Source organism: Topomyia yanbarensis, chromosome 3 (assembly GCF_030247195.1).
Source record: "Topomyia yanbarensis strain Yona2022 chromosome 3, ASM3024719v1, whole genome shotgun sequence".
Classification (NCBI taxonomy): domain Eukaryota; kingdom Metazoa; phylum Arthropoda; class Insecta; order Diptera; family Culicidae; genus Topomyia; species Topomyia yanbarensis.
The window spans coordinates 340,874,773-340,896,783 of record NC_080672.1 but is presented as its reverse complement, the minus strand read 5'-3'; the positions used below and the strand labels follow the sequence as shown (position 1 = coordinate 340,896,783).

The 22,011-nt window shown below is 44.3% G+C and overlaps 2 protein-coding genes across 2 annotated transcripts in view; both read left to right on the top strand.

The window, feature by feature from the left end:
• Positions 1 to 717: 717 nt before the first annotated feature.
• LOC131692002 (T-box-containing protein TBX6L-like) lies at positions 718 to 9,996 on the top strand. Its single transcript, XM_058978826.1, has 5 exons — positions 718 to 1,174; positions 2,564 to 2,723; positions 7,562 to 7,829; positions 7,937 to 8,074; positions 8,502 to 9,996. The coding sequence occupies exons 1-5, from the start codon at positions 1,087 to 1,089 to the stop codon at positions 9,051 to 9,053; spliced, it is 1,206 nt and encodes a 401-aa protein (XP_058834809.1). The 5' UTR covers positions 718 to 1,086; the 3' UTR covers positions 9,054 to 9,996.
• Positions 9,997 to 16,259: 6,263 nt separating this feature from the next.
• The window catches only part of LOC131688130 (uncharacterized), a 69,239-nt gene continuing 63,487 nt past the window's right edge, over positions 16,260 to 22,011 (top strand). Inside the window, exon 1 of the mRNA XM_058972283.1 lies at positions 16,260 to 21,065. Coding sequence (XP_058828266.1) covers positions 16,260 to 21,065 — 4,806 coding nt within the window. The remainder of the gene's footprint in view (positions 21,066 to 22,011) is intronic.

Sequence of the window (22,011 nt, the reverse complement as noted above, 5' to 3'; positions counted from 1 at the left end):
TTTCTGGCTAAATATTCACGGTATATCCAAAGTTTGCCGAAAGTATTACCGAGTGCTCGACTTATCAAATCTCGGCAAATGTTTACCGAGTCTTGAACATTTTTTTATTGATTGTGATAGCTTTCAAACTGTTCCCATAAACCCCAATCAAACAGCTTTATTTGCTAACACCAGGGAAGCAGTGATGTGATGGCGAGCCACATCAGATTTCGAAAATTTACATTTCACGCCATTTAATCAAACGAAATCGAATTGAACACGAATAAAAATGAAATAAAAAACTAACGCACACAGGGAAAGCGTTTGTCACCACACATGCACAACAGTTTTCGACTCGCTGACGACATGTCACCTTCCCTAGTAGTGGTAGTGCTAAGGGGGTGGAGCTAATGAATGGGCCCTGTAGTGGTAGCGAAACCAGTCGAACCAGTACCGGTTCGCCGGATCGAAGGGTGATGGAAAAGAAAATGAAGAAATGTGAACTGGCTCTCTTCACGGCTTCGGTATTGGATTACAAGGCGTATTTTCTCGCCTTCGGGTCGGTAGCGAGCCTCAGGGAGGACGGTTGAGAAGAGGACTGAAAAGATAGCTGAAGGAAAACTGGTTCGAGTGTGGTGAAGTTGTGTGCGTGTGCGGTGCGCGAAGTGATGGCACAAAAGAAACAACGAAAGAAGACGAGTAGCCGAAGAAGTTAGTACTCGCATGTTTGTTTTAGCTGAAACCAGTTGTCGAGCGAACTTGGAGGTGGTTAGACGTGAACGGACTGACTGTGTTAGTCGAGAAAGTTTAAGTAAAGTGTTGACAGAAAGTTAATGGTATAGTTACGGTAAAAGGGAACGACAAGCGAAATATAAAGTGTTCGAACGAGTTTAGAAGTTATTTCAGAACTTTGCTGCAGTATAAAGCAGAAACGTTGCGTGACGTGTGTGCCTTCAAACGAACTGAAGCCTTATTAGTGCCCGGTCTGAAGAAGAAAGAGGACGGTGAAGTGTTTCGGAGCCAGATTGTCGGAAAAGCTCCGGTTTTATAGCGAGTTTGTGCAAGTGACCAAAATATAAGAAAAAATCGAAATTTGAAATCGCAGCCATGACAGAACTAATGGATTTAAGAATGCACCATCACCTAGCTCTCCAGACGGAGATCTACCGGCAGCAAATGTTGCAGCGTTTACCAGGTAAGAGTTCTTCTCTTTTGGACTTTTTGATGAAGGTTAACATGTCAATTCCGCCGGGGAACAGGTGTCGGAGCCATCAATCTTCGTCACCTTCGCCTCGTTTTCCCTGAGGGTTCGATTCCGGATAAGGGTTGCTGTTAGCAGCTGCCAATTAAAATTCCTCCATCGACGTCTTCCCTAAGACGGAAAATCCATATTTGCCGACGGAACTCTTGACCGGCGACTGAACCGCATAGTTGGCATGCTTGGATAATGTTTTAATAGGAAACTCGTTCGCAACTAGTTATCTTTCGCTTTGCCTAGTCCGAGCTAGCTAGGGTTGCAGTCGGTGGTAGCAATAATGTAAGCCCTAAAGGAGTTTCTATGGCTCATGGAACCTGTAATTAGCCTTCTTTTCGTGGAAATCTAGAACCACTATAGAGTGCACACAAATCGAAGCTCTAAAGTCGTCGTTAAACACTGTAATTAGCCGCTTAGATCATGGTTGGTTGAGTAATCCAATGAGCCGATCAATGAAGGTTTAGTGATCCGTATTGGAAGGGTGAGCAGTAGAGCAGTTGGGAATCCGTTATTCGTGGTAGCGATGGGGAAGATGGGGAACGCGGCATTAACGAGTATCTGTTTTGTTTCGTGGGAGGTTGGGCCACCTCGTCGAGAGAGAGAGAAAGAGTGCTTCCGTTCAGTCCAATCCGGTGATGACTGTTGGGGTGATGTTGAAGGGTTTCCAGAGTTCAACGACTACGATGAGGAGAATGATGATTATGCGATAATCATAAATCTCATTTCCTGGAGGGGGTTGGGTTTTGCGTGTTTAGTTTCAGTTCGCTATCACGAGTGGTGATTTGGTATTTGCTGGTTGGCCGAAGCGTGCTTCGCCAAAATCGGGACCACCCGGAATACGGTTGGGTAAATGGTTGTTGCTGGAACCGACGGATTCTGTGCAATGTAATCTTGTGAGGGTACACCCATTTTACCGGACCGGAATGATTTTCCAACGAGCGAAGCAAATCGTAAAGCAAAGTTCATAATAACACGATCATTAAAAGTTTCCTTCACCTTGATTCATGCGCTCCGAAGGAAGACGAACTGACGAAAAGTAAATTGATTTTAGCTTCACAGCCTTCGCCCCGGCTGCCGCTCGATTGTTTCGGTAAACAGCACATCAAACTGTGAAATGACGATGAAATTTCCCAATTTTCACGCCGTGTTAAATTAACTTAATTACCAACTTGCACTCGTGGGTTTTGTTCTGTGCGGCTAGTAGGATTCCGAATGTGTTAATTACCCCGCACTTCCCGAGACCAGATTCGATCTTGATCCACAAGCCACAAGTAAGCAACTAATTTTCCAACACTACATCTCCATCTTTTGCTCTGTTTGACTTTACAGATCCTTACCCGACGATGCTACCAGTCCCGGCACCGCGGCCTCTGATGTTGCCACCGCGCTTTCCACTTCCGTCGGAGGTCGACGTGAAGCTACAGAATCGGGAGCTGTGGAGTCAGTTCCATCGCATTGGAACCGAGATGATTATCACCAAGAGTGGACGGTAAGTGCTTGATTTAAGGCAATGACTTTGGTTATGCAAGGGAGTTTCAACCGTTACTGTCGTTCAGACTAGGATAAGTAATGTTCAATTAATTAACAACGGCGTAATATTACAAGCAATTGAAAATGTCAAATTCAACTTCTATAGTGTCTTTCGTTTTGTATACGGAGATGCTGTATCGTTGCCGCATTCTGCGGAGTCATGCTTGTTGTTCTGCAAAACAATTACTTGGTTCATGGTTTTTAAAATAATCAGAATGCTATATTTGATATGTTGCATTTGTAGAGTGTTAACTTCTGCATAATTGACTACTTGGCCGTGATCGAGATTAGCAATATGATAGAAACTTCATGACAAAGTTATATCCGTATTTATGTTCCATCCCACAATGTGAAGATAGATGGAGTAGTTTCCGACTCGTCTAATTTACAAGAATGACATGGAATGACACTGACAGATAAATGGTAAACAAACGATAGACGCGATAGAGGGATAGAGGGATTCAGCGTCGTTAGTTTCAACTACAGACACTTTATACACAGACTTGCGGAGACAAAAACAGTAAAACTAGCAACCTTGAATATTTACTGGTATCACGGAAGATTTCATAAGCTTTCCTCTTTGCCTCCCCTCACAATGCCCTCTTTCTCGTTTGGTTGCAGTTTTTGACAGTCCGTTTGGCTGCATTTTTTTTAACACTTCGCTAGTCTATGTATAAAGTCTCTGTAGTTTCCACCTTTCTTCCTTCATTTTATATTGACAACCTCAGTTAAGTACAGAAAACGTTTCCACCTTTTCATTCTGCATCATGGGCAAAAATTTTAGCTATCGAGCTGTCAAATTTAACCATGCTGGGTTATCTTGCAAATAATTTTGAAGTGTCAGATTTTAACCAAAAGTTAAAAATTTCACCAGATAATTCACAGCCTCAATAGGGGATTACTGTGGTTGCCGAACGACGTATCAACACGTTTCTGACAAAAATCGATCCTTGTCAAAATTAAGTAAAAGTAAATGGGACACGTGGGAATGATGTAGTATCAAATACAAATTAAATACACCAAGATCCTATTCGAATTGGCCTTCCGTTTTTGACTCACCAAACAGCCATTTTTTACTATTCAATTCATCTGTTTCCTCTTGACAATTCACAATTGTTAAAAATAATTGGAACTGGTAGCACTTGTAATCAAAGCAATCGGTTTGTTTTCATTTTTATTTATGACGCATCTTTTGCATTTTGCAGAAAAATGTTTTCATAAAACGCGAGAGACCGTCATGTGTGTTTTTGAAATGAACGTTCCTGTCGTTCCTGTATTTTCTTCTCCTCTTTTTCTTCTTCTGGTAATTGACCGTTCTATTCCCGTTGAAAAAGAATCGGTGCAGAATTGTTTCGTGAGGAAAACAAAAAAAATTGCACTGCAAAAACTAGTTGAGGTTAGGTATTCCGTGAGGAAAACAAACCAAACTCCTTTTGTTTGACTTTGCATCTGTGGTTGTAAATGAGCTGTCAGAAATCTCAATAAACCGGAGTAAAAAGGAGTAATATTTTTTACTCCTCTTTGTTCCAGAGTAATTTAAGTGTAACTTAAACCAGGACCAGCAAGGAGTGGAATTAGCTTTGTTCCAATACCACGAGAAATTGAAAGTACTCCGGAGCAAACAGGAAGAAAAACGTTCCTGTGCTCTCTTCTCTTTTTTCTTCTTCTGATAGCAAACCAGAGTAAAAAGGAGCAACTAGTTTTTTCTCCTGTTTGTTCTGGAGCACCTTCCGTGTACTGAGACCCCACTCCGACGGCCAGTCTGTTTGAAAGCAACAATCAAAATTCAAATCAAAACATTAGCGAAATATCAGATTGTATCAGTGTAACCAGTTTTAGCAATATTTGCTCGAAGTCTGCTGTCACTTTGACACTGCACCTTTCAATGTACCAGGGTAGTGTAAAAGGTGTCCTTGAAAAATCGTCAGAGTATAGAGTATTTCAATTGACTGACAGTTTTACATATGGAGGAAAACTAACCCCCAAGTAGTGTGAGTGAAATCATTTGCATAGAACTCAATTCCGTATTAACATATTTGTATTTGGTTGTACCAATGTCGATCGAAGAAACATTGCGCATCTCGATACGAAAGTTATGTTGCATACAAGCTTGTAGGAAAAAGTCAAGAACTGATTGCATATTGTGTGTGACCCTGCTTTGATCAGATATCATATTCAATCAATATTATTGAGCTATCTATCAAGTTTTACTCATTTTTGAGTAAAAGGGTCTTTGTTGCAACGAGTAGCTGAGATTAAGCGTGTAAGCATGTCAAAAGTCCCAAAAAAATGACAGCTGCTCTTTGCTTACATTATTTTTCCTATTGTTATGGCGTCTATTAAACTTTTTAATTTTGTTTCAGTAGGTATATATCGAAAGACTTTTATTTCGACTTGTATATCACGCAAAGAGATGATGAGCAAAGATAGAAACGGTCGAACTATTAACGGAAGAGAAAGTAAACAATGAGAGGCTCTCATTTTCACTTAAAATCTTTTGACGTTTATATATATATTCTACGCGTACCCAAAATCTCAGCATTTTTCATGTCGTTTTCGCTTGAGACAGAAAATAACCCAGTTTCGGACCGAACTGCTGTCAAACCGTTAGTTTGAAGCCAGTTTCGAATCTAGGTTATGCGCCACTGAACTGAAATCCGGGTTGTGATCTAACCTGAAATATATTGCGGGTTCGCCCACACCATCGCTGTTTTCCGAAAACCCAACTAAGTTCCATTAAAAACGTTTGTTTGAAGCAACTAATCTGAGTTAGTTTCTAGGTTCTCAATCGGAAACGATATTAATACAGAACATTTGCCGAACAGCGCCCCCTGATTTTATGCTTCGAAAGCTCGAGAAAAGTTTAAATTATGCATGTTGATTTTTATAAGGGCTGTAATTTGCATACACTGACAGCTCTTTGACACCTACAAATTTCACACTTCACATCTATTCCTTTATATGATCGCAATCATCTTCCATCAAAGAATCGCGTTATCTTCCTGTAACTCAGCAGAACGGCATTCTGCAGTACATTTCCCTGCAAATCCATATAACCCAGACCTTCGCTCCTTTTGCCTTATCTGGAATCCCAACAACACCAGTGAGCAAGTCCGATTTCACAACTTTTAACACTTGACCCGACCTTGGCGCCAATGTTTACGACCGTCGGCAGGCAGGCAGGCAGAGAGAGAGAGAGAGAAAGAGAGAGAGCCGGAGTCAGTTCCAGACCCGGGGTCCGGCTTTTCCTTTCTGTGTTTGCTCAGGCAATTGCCGATCACAGTCCCGGAACCCGCAGGGAAGCGACCACTTCAAACGACGGTCTAGAGCTCGTCGCTCAAGAGGAAGAGACGCCGGTCGCCACCCTTCTCGTGGTGCTGTTGCGCCTTTGCCACCTCCAGCACCACCGTCCCCGGCTATCGGAGAAATCATAATTTCCCTCACAGCTTTTTTTTATTGGGTGCCTTTTTGTTTTAGCACAATCATAAATTGCTTCTACCCGAGTCTTCTCCGTAGACTCGAAGTTTTCGGTTTGGCGCCAATTATGTTTACGGTTGTCGTTCTTCCACTCCTCCCGGTTCAGTGTGAGCGAGAATGGTTTCTGGTACGACTATGGGCCTCGTAAAAACTCGTAGTCCGAAATTTCCGCACTACTCGAATGAAATTTATGATTTTTGTTCTGTCTGTTTTGCCTCGTCTGCTGGGAAGTCGTGATTCAGGACCCTGTCTGGCAAATGCTTAGTGTCCAGCACCAAGCAGGCCGGTCTCAAGTGGACACACGGGGCGAACAAGTGTTTATTTTGCTTTCGGATCACACTGTAGGTTAAAGTGAAGAAAGTCAGTTGACTTTTGATTTGAAAATATTAGACAGTGGCTGTGATCTCAGTTATGATAGATGCGTGTATAGTTTCGGGCCAAACTTCCACGAATTTCTCCATCGCGTCTATGCCCATTATCGGTCGAAAACACTTGTTTCCCAGAGTGCGCCCGAGTTTGGTCACGACAAGTTCCCGGTGCCCCGAAAAAGAAGCGAGAAGTTATTATCGCAGCGGGACGGCTTGTTCCGGCGGGACGGTCGATCCCAGACCAAAGCCCACACCCGCAAGAGCAACAACAGTAACACCCGAAACGAAGTGTTTATTGTCTGCCGCACAGCGAGCGGTCTGTGCGTGTTCGGCCGTTTGTTGGCGCCAATAGCTATTCTCGGTTCGTACACTGATTCAAATCCCCGAGGGGGAACCAATTTACACGATCTGATTTATCAATCAGTTTTCGAGGTTGAGGTTCGTCTCTGTTGGATCAGCCAAATCCCTCGAGACTCATCAGCATTAGCGGATCCCGTAATTATACAAACGGTCTTCCCAAGGCCTCTCTCTGTCTCTGAAGACCAGAATACTAGAATACCTTCTGCGGTGATATTTAAATTTTTACGACCTCACAAATCATAAAACCTTATATAGCTTGATGCTCGCTACGACCTCCAGCTTCCTCTGCTGTAATAAAGCGTCCTCCGGTATCTTGCTAGCAGGAATGAGTCGCCATAGAAGACGGAATAATTTGATATCAAATAAAATTTAATTAAACAAAACAACCGGGAAAGCGAAGATCTGCTGTAAACGAGCGTGGAAACCACGCAGAAGATATCTATTAATATATTCCGTCGACCTTCCGGGCGACAGTTACCCGTCTCCCAAGGCCGGAAAGCGTCAACGGAGACTTGCATTTTCACAGCTTCACACACCAATGCTTCTCCGTCAGTAATTAACCAGTTTTCTTTCTCTTCTTCCCTCCTTCCAGACGTATGTTTCCCTCGATGCGCCTCTCGATCAACGGTCTTGAAGCGGAAGAAAACTACTGCGTTCTGATTGAAATGTTCCCGATCAGCGATTGCCGCTTCAAGTTCAGCGGCTCCCAATGGGTTCCAGCGGGTGGTGCCGAACCGCAGAGTCCCCAGCGTATGTACCTGCACCCGGACAGCCCCGCACTCGGTTCTCACTGGACTTCCCAACCGGTCGTGTTCAACAAAGTCAAACTGACCAACAACACGCTGGATAGCAATGGCCATGTAAGTATCACCATCAGCTTTGCGCTTATTAAAATGCGGCCCCAAAGAGATTCATTACCCTAAAATCACGCATCACTAATCCGGATTTTTCTCCGCCTTCTTTCCAGATCGTTCTGACCAGTATGCACAAATACCAGCCTCGCATTCACATCATCAAAAGCTCGGATCCCTCACAGATTCCGTGGTCCCCGCAGTCAGCCTTCACCTTCCCGGAGACCGAGTTCGTTGCCGTCACAGCTTATCAGGTTGGTATCACTCTATCTTACTCCCCCAGAACACCACCCCAAACCGGCAACCGACCGTAATCACAGGATCAACCTTCTATCATTTCTCTTCTCAACGTGCGATCCATTAGGAGGACCCCGCTACTCACATCGATCGGCACAAGGGGGCGGCATTAATGCTTTGATTCCAAAATCAAAACCTGTCGATCTTGAGCAAGCTATACACGCTTCAACGACTTTATTTGAGGATCAATTTTTTTCTCTCTTCTCCATCGTACGTCTTACGTCGTACGAGGCATTCCAAATATTAACCGCCGCCGAAAAAAAAGCACACATTCAACCGATAACCATCTTGTCTGATCCTTTTCGGCTCGCTCCCTCCATCATCGTCAAAGCCGTACTTCGAAATAAAACTCATTGTTCTCCTTTCTTCTCTTTGTGTTTACAGAACGATCGTATCACCAAGCTGAAGATCGACAACAACCCGTTCGCGAAAGGATTCCGGGAAACGGGTCAGTCGCGCTGCAAGCGAAAGGCCGGTCTCATGAATGCCAGCTCCCGCTCGGTGGACGATTCCGAAGAATCCGGTGGAGAATCGGGTCCGGAACCGAAGCGCCAGCGAACGAGTAGTGCCTCCCTGGACGATAGTGACATTTCAGTCAGTGACTCATCAAGCGGAACCAGCTCACCGGTCAATGTGGAAGATCTCCACCGTAACCCGCACGAAGAAATGCTCCGACCGCATCCGTACCAAATGTTGAACCCTGGAATGGCTGCCACAGCAGCGGCCGCCAGCTGGATGGATCTGATGTTCCCGTACTTCCAGCAGCCACATATCTCCGCGCACCACCACCACCACCACCTTCAGCAGCATTTAAGGCGGGACTTCAACCCACTGCCCATGCCACCAACATCCGTCAAATCACTGGAGAAATCCGTCGATTGCTCCGGTAAGAAGCTAGGATTTAGCATATCTGCTATTCTAGGATATGACCGGTAAATCAACCCCCCTTCCCAACAAAACCCTAGGAAGCTTCCCTCGCTCCACCACGGCCATACCAATATGCCGGCGAGAGAGAAGCCTCCTCAGAGAGAACTGCAGACTGCATCTTGTTTTTGGAACTTTCCTCGTTCGTACCAGAACATAGGAAAAAAAATTAAACAACCGAAGAAGAAGAAAAAGACACGGGTGTAAATTAGTTCCTCACACATTCACACCTGGATGCGAGCGACCGTAAAGCAGCAGTGCGTCGAAGCTGGGGACCGACGGACGCCATTTGGGACCGGACGTGTCTCTAGGTATGGAATGGAGGAATTTAAATCCCTCCGCGGAGATGGAAGTCTCCCAGCGGCTGGCTGGCTTGCTGATGGCTGAATAAACACCAGCCTGCCAGCAACCAGTCTGACAACAGCAACAGGGGACGGAATAATCTTGTTTGCAAGCCATAGCCGAGAATCGGTGCCATTGTGTTGTGCATGTTTGGTTTGTTCGGTCGTTCCAACCCAACAGCATGGGTGATGAATGTGTGCATTTTGCTCTCTCCCTGTCTGCCATTCTGTTTAGTGTGCAATTGTAGCGAGGGCTGAAAGATGTACAGAGATTAGGAAATTTTCGTATAGTGTAGCAAGTTTTTAAGCGGCAGATGAGAAGGCAATTGTTAATTATTTGTAGGACAACCTAAGAAAGCGAAAGTCAAGTGAGTACTTTATATTTAGGTAGACACATTTTCGGGGGTTTGCTTTGTAAAAACCGGTCTTGTTTCTAGGAAATATTCCTATTACCTATAGCTATTGTTTAAGCATTATATTAAACATCACCTCAAAGAATCTTGTTTCTATTGTATTACATTTATTATCCTTAGGAAACTAGGAAAACTGATTAGTTATTTTATCCATACGAAGAGACTGTATATGAAAATAAAGAAAATTATAATGATTAACAATATTTGTGTTATTTGAAAGAAATATCAAAAACTTTTCAAGAGCATAAAATTATTCTTAATTCTAGCTATACGAACTGGTGCATACTGCATTAGATACCTGAGCCGAAACTCGTTCGATTTCACTGGTCACATCAGCTTAATCAGAGCTTTTTTCTGTTGCAAAACATCACGCTTAACGTCTTGTTTGCCTTGAAACACAAGGGTATTTCCGATTGTGGATCTAGCGTCAATTAGGCGCTAAGCTAGCGTCGGATTCAGATTGAAACGCAATTCTATAACTTTTTTAATAAGTTAATGTTGTTTTGGTTAATCCATTATAATTAAGTCAAAGACGGGCATAGGTGGTAAGTCTGTTACCTTGTACGCGCCTCACCTGGGTTCGATTTCTAAACTCCGCACAGGCTTCTCTCAAAAAGGATGTCAATAACCATAACCTACATATTTTTTTATTATTTCGATTATAGAGGTTCTAACCTTAAGGTCATGCCCACCTACATAATTTTAAAAAAATCTGAAATCCCGAATATTTCAGTTTTGAGTTGTTCTCAGCACTTCGGGCAAAACATTGTAACTTTGAAACTGTTATTCCCATACAACAACGAAAGCTGAACAAGCCTTACAAGGGATTAAGCTGAACAATAACCGTTCAAAACATTATCCAGCTAAATTGTTTGTTGGGTTCCTCTTTTAATGTTAATGATGTTCCAAAATTATTTGGTTCTAGCGTATTTTAAGATTTCTTACTAATTATTTGTAGCGGGCAAACAATCTTAGTGTCTTTCTGACCAAGAACTAATTGTACGTTTCCAGAAAGCTCAGTTTCTGTATGTTTCATTGGATACAGTTCAGCCGCTCAACCATTTTTCATTCTTTTTCATCACCATTGGAGATGTAGGTATCTCTCTACTGAGTTACTGGCGCCGGTTGGTTAACGGACTAACGAGAGAAATATCGATGAGTACTCGTTGGGGTACGTCCCGGCGTATGCGAAATCGAAACAGTACTAACGACAGATTCGATTTCTCCAAGAAGGATTGTCCGGATTCCGCCACGGAACAGAAGATCCACCACGCCGCGTCCCCTCACGATTGCGCGATCGAAAAACATTTTTCGATGATGAAGTTACAAAGCCGTAGCAACCTAGGGGGCAAGGAAGGGCTTTGCCCCACCACACATTTTCCGAAGCGTCGCATATTTTTCTTATATATAAAACCGATACTAGAAAGGCTATGTAATCACTCCAAAAATCTACTTCGATTCAGTTCGTCGAGATCGCAAAATGTTTGTGTGTAGTGTATGTGTGTGTCAAATAATGTTACTCAATTTTCTTAGAAATGGCGAAACCGATTTTCATAATTTTAGTTTTCCAATGAACGGTATAACGATTCCATAAGATGCTATTGAATTTTTAGATGATCCGATTTCCGGTTCCTGAGTTATGAGTTGAAGAGTGCGGTCATCCAAAAAATTCCCATATAAACTAAAAAGTCTATGACGTCCGAATAATGTAATACATATTTGAATGGGTTCATCCCTACTTGGATTTGCGGGTCTAGATCATTGATGACTAATCAAAGTAGCTTTGGCCACATTGGCCACCAATAACGGTTCTTGATGACCCGGGGAACTTGCCAAGTTCTTGAGCTAATATCACATTTGTTTCCCAGCAAATTCCTGATCGATTTTTACAAACTTAATTTCAAATGAAAGATACAATAATCCTATTAACGGCAATTGAATTTCATTAAATTCTGACTTTTGGTTCCGAAGTTACAGGTTGATTAGTAAGGTCACACTGGAATACCCCATACGTCAGAGGCTAAAACTCTATTGGGATGGTCACCAAATTACATAGATTCGCAGGTCTAGATCACTGATTTCCAATCAAACATTCTTGTAATATATTGTTTGCTATCGACAATTCTGGAAGTCCTGGTTTCCGGGCATATACCACAATTAAAGTCACATCGATTCTTCGGTGATGACTGAACCGATTTTCTGAAACCAAGTCTCAAATGGAAGATATAATATGTAGTTGGGTTTTGAGAGAAACAGCGATGAGCACTCTTTGGGGTACGGCTCGACGTATGCGTAACCGTAATAGTACCAACGAGAACGTGGAATATTCAAACCGTTGGATATTCGCTTTCGCCAAGAAGATCTGTCCGGACTCTGTCCCGGTACAGAAAACGTGCCGCGCCGCGTCTCCTCACGATACCGCGAACGAAACACCGTTTTCGATGGTGGAGTTCTCACTTGCTCTCTTATCGTGCAACAATAACGCCCCAGGGTTAGACAGAATCAAATTCAACTTGCTGAAGAATCTGCCTGACTCTGCAAAAAGGCGCTTGTTGAATTTATTTAACAAGTTTCTTGAGGGTAACATTGTCCCTTATGAATGGAGGCAAGTGAAGGTCATCGCCATCCAAAAACCAGGAAAACCAGCCTCCGACCACAACTCGTATCGGCCGACTGCAATGCTGTCCTGTATTCGGAAGTTGTTCGAGAAAATGATCTTGTTTCGCCTCGACAATTGGGTTGAAGCAAATGGCTTACTGTCAGATACACAATTTGGCTTCCGCAAAGGCAAAGGGACGAACGATTGCCTTGCGTTGCTTTCTACAGAAATCCAAATGGCCTATGCTAACAAAGAGCAGATGGCATCAGTCTTCTTGGATATTAAGGGGGCTTTTGACTCAGTTTCTATCAACATTCTGTCAGAGAAGCTGCACCAGCATGGTCTTTCGCCAATTTTAAATAACTTTTTGCTAAACCTGTTGTCTGAAAAGCACATGCACTTTTCGCATGGCGATTTAACAACATCGCGATTTAGCTACATGGGTCTTCCCCAGGGCTCATGTCTAAGTCCCCTGCTCTACAATTTCTACGTGAATGACATTGACGATTGTCTTGCCAATTCATGCACGCTAAGGCAACTTGTAGACGACGGGGTGGTCTCTGTTACAGGGCCCAAAGCTGCCGACTTGCAAGGACCATTACAAAATACCTTGGACAATTTGTCTGCTTGGGCTCTTCAGCTGGGTATTGAGTTCTCCACGGAGAAAACTGAGTTGGTTGTTTTTTCTAGGAAGCGTGAGCCGGCGCAACTCCAGCTTTTATTAATGGGTGCAACGATCAACCAGGTTTTCACATTTAAATATCTCGGGGTCTGGTTCGACTCTAAAGGTACCTGGGGATGTGGGTGTTTCTGTTTCCGCTCCGCTGCGAACATACATTTCATCAAACTGGAGAGAATCCAGTATCGTTGCTTGCGCATTGCCTTGGGTTGCATGCACTCGACCCATACGATGAGTCTCGAAGTGCTGGCGGGCGTTCTTCCGCTAAAAAATCGATTTTGGGAACTCTCATATCGATTGCTCATCCGATGCGACATTCTGAACCCGTTGGTAATTCAAAATTTCTAGAGGCTCGTCGAGCTTAATTCTCAAACCCGTTTTATGTCCTTGTACTTCGACTACATGGCACAGAGCATCAATCCTTCTTCGTACAATCCCAACCGTGTCCGTTTCCTAGATACTTCTGATTCTACTGTATTCTTCGACACATCCATGAAGGAAGAGATTCGTGGAATCCCGGACCATATACGCCCGCAGGTGATCCCCAATATATTTTATAATAAATTCCGAGAAGTCGACTGCGACAAAATGTTTTACACTGACGGATCAAATCTCGATGGGTCCACTGGCTTCGGTATCTTCAACAATACTATCACCGCTTCATTCAAGCTCAATGGTCCCGCTTCAGTTTACGTCGCAGAGTTAGCTGCAATTCAGTACACTCTTGGGATCATCGACACTCTGCCCACAGATCACTACTTCATCGTTTCGGACAGCCTCAGCTCTATCGAGGCTCTTCGTGCGGTGAAGCCTAAAAAGCAACTCCCGTATTTTCTGGGGATGATACAGAAGTCCTTGTGTACGTTATCTGAAAAATCTTATCAGATTACCTTTGTTTGGGTCCCCTCTCATTGTTCTATCCCGGGCAATGAAAAGGCCGACTCATTAGCAAAGGCGGGCGCATTAAATGGTGACATATACGAAAGACCAATCTGCTTCAACGAATTTTTTTAGTATTTGTCGTCAGAGGACGCTCAACAGTTGGCAAACCTCGTGGAGCAACGGGGAACTTGGACGATGGCTACATTCGATTATCCCAAAGGTATCAACGAAGCCTTGGTTCGGGGGGATGGATGTGGGTCGGGATTTTATTCGCGTAATGTCCCGACTTATGTCCAATCACTACACCATGGATGCGCATTTGCGGCGTATTGGGCTTGCGGAGAGTAGTCTGTGCACTTGTGACGAGGGCTATCACGACATCGAACACGTTGTCTGGGTATGCGCCGGGTATTGTGACGCCAGGTCTCAGTTAAAGGAATCCCTTCGGGCCCGGGGTAGACCACCCAATGTACCAGTCCAAGATATGCTGGCAACTCGTGATTTCCCCTATATGTCCCTTATTTATACCTTCATAAAAACGATAAATATCCCAACTTAGCCCCTCTCTTTTATTTCTCGTTTTTAGAGTTTCCTCCTGCCTTGTGGAACCGATCAGCTCCAGAGTGCCACTATGTAACCGCCGTCGCCCTTACCACTACGCCTGCATAGAAGGAAACTGAAGCGAGAGCGACTCGAGGTTCGATGACTTTTGAAGGATTCCCCGCGGGTCCGAAGAATACCATCCGCCAATCCGGTACTCGACGACTTACTAGACTGAGGCGCAAATTTGTTTCGCTGATCCCCCTCCCCCCCCGTTCGAGCGAAAGTTGCAAGTTTTGCTCTTCTTTCCCTGTCTCTCCCCTGTCCTTGATACAACTGCTGCTACACTGATACGGGAATAAGCCACCCTCTGAATATCTTGACCAAGCATAAGTTTTAGTTAAAAAATTCAAATTAGTATTCTGTATTCCTAGTTTTAAGATAGCTATAATTTTTACTCTTTGCTGAAACTCTTGTCCTCCATCTTGTAAATAGAATTGAATCCCTAGTTTTAAGATTTCTGTGAAGTTTCTCATAAATATTTGTTCCCCTTTTGTGTACTAAACTATATTGTTAGTTTTAAGATAACTGTCGCAACTGCTCATTGCGCCGCACCATACATCCAAACACAACGATGGGGCACACCTATATTAAACATCTTTTCCACGTCATCGCCCCTTTATTTAGGACGCCGCTGGCGCAAGTATGAACGAGGAGAGGTAGATAAAACGTCAGTGAGGGTGAAGAAGAGATAAAAGAAGTAAACAGATCGTGAGTTAACATTTCTAAACCTAAACCTAAAATTACTTATGAGCTAGTTAAAATTCTTAATCTACAATTGTATAACGCTAATTAAAAACCTAAATTGGATGCTCTGCCTGAAATTGTAAGTAGAAGGCAGCTACTAGTAGTTATAAATAATACGGAAATTTTTGGCTTCAGAATCACAGTTCAGTTAGTACATGCGGTACTGCATTCATCCCTAAACTTAAATAGAGCAGTTCGTACAAGTCCTTAATTGACTTAGTTGCTATCTTAATATCTACGGAAACAAGCAAACTAAATCAAACGATCAAGCGAGCGTTCGAAAAAAGCTTACCCACCACCGATCTACGAACTAAACGTAAAGGAGAACAAACACAGAAGAGACACTAAACGTAAGTCGATATATTTCATGAAAATTTATGTATAAAATAAGACAATCACACACACTGAAAAATTATCATGTACAACATAAAACACATATTCTTCCCCTTTTGAATAGGGATTTTTTAATCGTCGCGCAGTTATCGTCGCTGAGTGCGCTGAAATATAGCTGAAATACACGTCGTTTCAAGAAATCGGAAATCAGTTACTTTATTCGTTGCAAATTGCAACATTTTAAAAAATCCGTTTAGTTCGCGATCGGGGAGGCTTCAACAATGTCCAAGAAGGGGCGAGAAAATGTGCTGAAACCGGGTGTGAGTTGTGGTGTGTGCGATGATCCGGACGACAGTTGGATGGTATGCTGCGACGACTGCGGTAGATGGTTCCATTTTAGGTGCGTGGGCGTTGACGAAGGGATCGAGGAAGTCGACTGGAATTGTTCATCGTGCGAAAAAAGGCGGACAGCTCAGGTCACTCCGACCCTTTTAACGGTTCCAGTGCCAGGAGGAACAAATCAACAGACGGAAGGCACCCAAGAGCAGCAAAAGAAGTTAGTCTTGGAATTTCGGAAGCAAATGGCAGATATGGAACGTAGGTTCGACGAACAGCAGCAGACATATGAGAAATAGCAGTGGTTTGAACGTCGATGCGGATCCATTCGAGCAGAATCATCATTCTGACGTTCCATCAGAAGCACCGTCTCACGAACTAAGTAGAAGTCAGCTTGCAGCGAGGCATGCAGTGGCAAAGGAACTGCCCATCTTCACTGGCAATCCTGAGGAGTGGCCTCTGTTTATCGCCACTTATGAAAGCACCACCAAGATGTGCGGTTTTAGTGACGAAGAAAATCTGCTCAGACTTCAGCTATCTTTAAAAGATAAAGCTCTCGAGGTGGTAAGAAGCCGATTGCTATATCCAGCTGGGCTTGAAGGTGTTATTCATACGCTACGTACGCTATTCGGTCGTCCAGAGATTATCGTACACTCGCTAGTGTGCAAGATTCGGGAGATGCCTGCACCGAAGACGGAGAAATTGGAAACTCTGATTGATTTCGGTGTCGCAGTCCAGAACATGTGTGCAACGATAGTGGCTTGCGGATTGAACGAGCATCTGTGCAATGTAGCACTTCTCCAAGAGCTTGTTGAAAGATTACCACCAACCATTAGGCTCGATTGGGCGAAACACCGACAATCTTTACAAGGAATCACACTGTCAGACTTCAGTACCTGGTTGGGTACGCTTGTGGAAGCAGCATGTGTAGTTACGGTTCCGTCGTCAATTAGTATATACACCGGCAAACCAGAGAAGCGTAGTCGAAAGGAAGAGGTCCACGTTCATCTCGAAACCAGTTCTGGTCAGGCATCGAGCTCAATAGAGTCTCCGAAATCATACAACAAGCAGTGTGTAATTTGTCTAGGGGGATGCAGCAGTGTAGCCTCGTGTAAGAAGTTCCAAGAACTAGGTGTCGGGGCACGATGGACGGCACTAAAGCAGAACAAACTCTGCAGGAAGTGCCTGGTTAAGCATTTCGGAGCCTGTTCAGTGAAAGAAGCTTGTGGAAGAAACGGTTGTTCGTACATGCATCACAAACTGCTACACGATGATTTCAGATACCAGCGAAATGAGAGCACACAAATATCGATTCCTCGAGCTGGTGCAGAGACGCCTAACGAAATTTGCAACACCCACGTCAACAAAGTTAGCAAGGTTCTTTTTCGATACATCCCAGTGCTTCTTCATGGGCGAGGAAAGACTGTGCGCATCTTTGCCTTTTTAGATGAGGGTTCATCAGTAACGCTGATGGAACATAGCTTACTGAAGGAACTTAATATTGAAGGCAAACCGCATCCCTTGTGCCTTGGTTGGACGGCAGATCATCAGCGCCAGGAAACGAACTCCGTGGTGCTGCCATTGCAGATTTCTGGAACAAACGATTCGAGCAGATACCGGATTTCTAAAGTGCACACAGTACAGAGTCTCGCTTTACCTCGTCAAACTCTCGCGATGAAGGAACTAGAGCAACATTATCAACACTTGGAAAATTTGCCGGCTGACTCCTACCGCAATATTCGACCGCAGATACTGATAGGAATGGACAACTGCCGGTTGGGTCACGCGCTAGATAGCAGAGAAGGAGGATTCAACGAACCAATCGCCACCAGAACGCTTTTGGGCTGGACAGTATTCGGCCCCTGCTCTATGGCACCACAATCAGAGACGGACTTTACAGCACACCACAGCTTTCATGTGTGCCCGTGTTGCGAGCGGAACGATGCCGAACTACATGGTGCGATGAAAGCATACTTCTCATTAGACAGCGTTGGAGTAATGAATCCTATCAAACCACCTTTGTCGAAAGACGATGCACGAGCGAAGCAGCTGCTAGATTCTCTGACACACGTGAAGGAAAAACAATACGAAACAGGACTGCTGTGGCGGTATGACGATGTCCGACTACCGGACAGTAAAATGATGGCCATGCGACGACTGATATGTTTGGAGAAGCGAATGCAGCGCGAACCGGAACTAGCTGAGGTGTTGAAGCAAAAAATCAGAGATTACGAGTGCAGCGGATATATTGAGAAACTGAATAAAAGTCACCTGTCGAAAGAATTTCCACGAGTCTGGTATCTTCCCATATTCCCCGTCGTGAATCCTAACAAACCAGGGAAACTTCGCATAGTATGGGACGCAGCTGCAAAGGTTGCAGGAGTATCTCTTAACACTTTCCTGCTAACTGGTCCGGATCAACTTAGTTCTCTTCCCTCTGTCCTACGCCGTTTCCGAGAATATCGAGTTGCCGTTACAGGTGATATTCGGGAAATGTTCCACCAAATTTCGGTGAACAGGAACGACCAACAATGTCAGAGGTTTCTGTGGCGTGATGGTGAGCAAGATCGTAGTCCAGACGTCTACGCAATGAAAGTGATGACATTCGGGGCTAGCTGTTCACCGAGCTGCGCGCAGTATGTGAAGAATCATAATGCGCAACGATTCCAGAAACAGTTTCCGAGGGCGGCTGAGGCGGAGAAAGTTCTCGGCATGTGGTGGTGCACTGCTACGGATACGTTTACATTCAAAGTATCGCCGCGAATTAGCTCCGACTTACTCCAAGCTCGTATAATACCAACCAAGAGGCAGGTCTTGAGTACTCTGATGATGATCTACGACCCCCTGGGATTATTGGCACACTTCCTAATGTTCCTCAAAATACTACTTCAGGAAATCTGGCGAAGTGGCGTTAATTGGGACGATCAGATTAAGTCCGAGCAGCACGAGAAGTGGAAAACCTGGTTGCGAGTCCTCCCGCAGGTAGAAAATGTCAAGGTACCGAGGTGCTATCGAATAAAGACCGGCGTAGGAGAGCAGAACGTGATACAACTTCATGTGTTCGTAGACGCGTCGGAGAATGGGTATGCTGCTGTTGCGTATCTGCGGTTTGAGGAGAATGGTGAAGTGGAGTGTGCGCTTATCGGAGCGAAGGCACGGGTAGCCCCATTGCGGTTCGTGTCAATTCCAAGATTGGAACTTCAAGCAGCGATAATTGGAGCGCGTTTGGCGAACGATGTCATGGAGACACACAAGCTTAAACCCACCCAAAGATTCTTCTGGTCGGACTCACGTGATGTTCTCTGCTGGATTAACTCTGATCACCGAAAATACAGCCAGTTCGTAGCAGTGCGAGTCAGTGAATTATTGGAGATGACTGAACCGAACGAGTGGAACTGGATTCCGTCAAAATTAAACGTAGCGGATGACGCCACAAAGTGGCAGAAACTTCCAGATTTGTCACCTGAAAGTCGATGGTTCCGCGGCCTGGAATTTTTGTGGATGTCGAGAAATCAGTGGCCTGTCACAATGTCGCCAATCGGACAAACTGAAGAAGAAAAGCGTCTACATGTGCTCCATCACTCTGTACAGCGTTCTCTATTTCGGTGGGAAGATTTCTCCAAGTGGAATAAGTTGATGCGTGTCGTAGCGTTTGTTAAAAGATATCCAGCGAATCTCATCAGGAAACTGGCAGGAAAGCCCATTGCCACCGGTCCACTGACTCAACTGGAGCTTAAGGAGGCAGAGCTGTTTATTCTGAAGCAAGCGCAAGATGCTGAGTTTGCTGCAGACATAGAGCGACTGAAGAAACCGAACCCTGTGCCGTGGAAACGAGTGATATCAAAGAGTAGCACTCTATACGGTCTCAGTCCCACGCTGGATGAAGATGGACTGCTGCGAATGAAAGGTCGTATAGACGCTTGCGAATTTGCAGAGGAGTGTACCAAGCGCCCGATACTGCTGCCGAAACGTCACCCAATAACAGATCTCATCATCATGAGCATCCATCAGCAATATTGCCACATGAATCACCAAACCGTGCTCAACGAAGTGCGCCGTAGATTCTACGTACCTCAGCTCCGTTCTGTGTACCGTCAGGTACGAAATCACTGTCAACTCTGCAAGAACCGTCAAGCGAAGCCGGCTGCACCAGAAATGTCTGCTCTTCCGCCTACGCGATTGAAGGCCTTCTGTCGTCCGTTCTCTTATGTCGGCATCGATTACTTTGGGCCAATGTCCGTAGTTGTCGGCCGGAGGACTGAAAAACGGTGGGGTGTGTTAATCACCTGCCTGACCGTACGAGCAATACATCTAGAGGTGGCTCACAGCCTTACAACTGACTCGTGCATTCTCGCTATCAGAAACTTCATTGCCAGAAGAGGCACTCCGGTAGAAATAATCAGCGACCGCGGAACCAACTTTATCGGTGCTAGCCGAGAACTTAAAGAAGCGCTGCAGCAAGTAAATCAGGACCAAATGATGAAACATTTCGTCACCACCGAAACAAAGTGGTCGTTCAATCCTCCCGCATCTCCGCACTTCGGTGGAGCTTGGGAACGCCTTGTTCAAACCGTCAAAAAGGCCCTCAAACACACCCAACTCACACGCACACCCACCGATGAGATACTGAGGAATATGCTAAGTGAGGTCGAATTAATCGTTAACTCTCGACCGCTGCTAGAATTGCCGCAAGACGACGAACTGTCATCTGCGCTAACCCCGAATCATTTTCTGCTCGGGTCATCAGACGGTTCTAAGCCCCCGATCGCTTTCGACGACAGTAGCTATGCACTGAAACAAAGTTGGAAGATGTCGCAGGTTTACGCTAACAGATTCTGGCGACGTTGGGTTGCTGAATATCTACCATCCCTGACCCGAAGGACGAAATGGTTTCAACGTGTTAAACCTGTAGCTGAAGGAGACATTGTTGTCATCGTGGATGAAACCTTACCGAGAAACTGCTGGCCGAAAGGTCGAGTGGTTCGTGCAATCCAGTCCAAGGACGGACAGGTTCGTAGAGCTCTCGTGCAGACCACTACTGGAGTCCTGGAGAGACCAGCAGTGAAGCTCGCAGTTTTGGACGTTGGTGCAACCGTAAGTACATCGAATCAGTGATCTCGAAGTACTGGGGGGGAGTGTCGCAACTGCTCATTGCGCCGCACCATACATCCAAACACAACGATGGGGCACACCTATATTAAACATCTTTTCCACGTCATCGCCCCTTTATTTAGGACGCCGCTGGCGCAAGTATGAACGAGGAGAGGTAGATAAAACGTCAGTGAGGGTGAAGAAGAGATAAAAGAAGTAAACAGATCGTGAGTTAACATTTCTAAACCTAAACCTAAAATTACTTATGAGCTAGTTAAAATTCTTAATCTACAATTGTATAACGCTAATTAAAAACCTAAATTGGATGCTCTGCCTGAAATTGTAAGTAGAAGGCAGCTACTAGTAGTTATAAATAATACGGAAATTTTTGGCTTCAGAATCACAGTTCAGTTAGTACATGCGGTACTGCATTCATCCCTAAACTTAAATAGAGCAGTTCGTACAAGTCCTTAATTGACTTAGTTGCTATCTTAATATCTACGGAAACAAGCAAACTAAATCAAACGATCAAGCGAGCGTTCGAAAAAAGCTTACCCACCACCGATCTACGAACTAAACGTAAAGGAGAACAAACACAGAAGAGACACTAAACGTAAGTCGATATATTTCATGAAAATTTATGTATAAAATAAGACAATCACACACACTGAAAAATTATCATGTACAACATAAAACACATATTCTTCCCCTTTTGAATAGGGATTTTTTAATCGTCGCGCAGTTATCGTCGCTGAGTGCGCTGAAATATAGCTGAAATACACGTCGTTTCAAGAAATCGGAAATCAGTTACTTTATTCGTTGCAAATTGCAACAATAACCGTAAAATATTTCGTAAAATACTATTACTCCCCCTCTTGTATATCAAAGTGAATCTCTTGTTTTAAATTTTTTCATAAAAAAATCTTTTGGCCCTCTCTTGTATATTGAA

What these genes read in the sequence shown, in the direction of transcription:
- LOC131692002 (XM_058978826.1), top strand. Translation starts at nt 1,087, where the DNA reads ATGACAGAACTAATGGATTTAAGAATGCACCATCACCTAGCTCTCCAG. An exon ending in AATGTTGCAGCGTTTACCAG is followed by an intron (nt 1,175 to 2,563) that starts GTAAGAGTTCTT and finishes TTGACTTTACAG; the next exon opens with ATCCTTACCCGACGATGCTA. An exon ending in CGCTGGATAGCAATGGCCAT is followed by an intron (nt 7,830 to 7,936) that starts GTAAGTATCACC and finishes CCTTCTTTCCAG; the next exon opens with ATCGTTCTGACCAGTATGCA.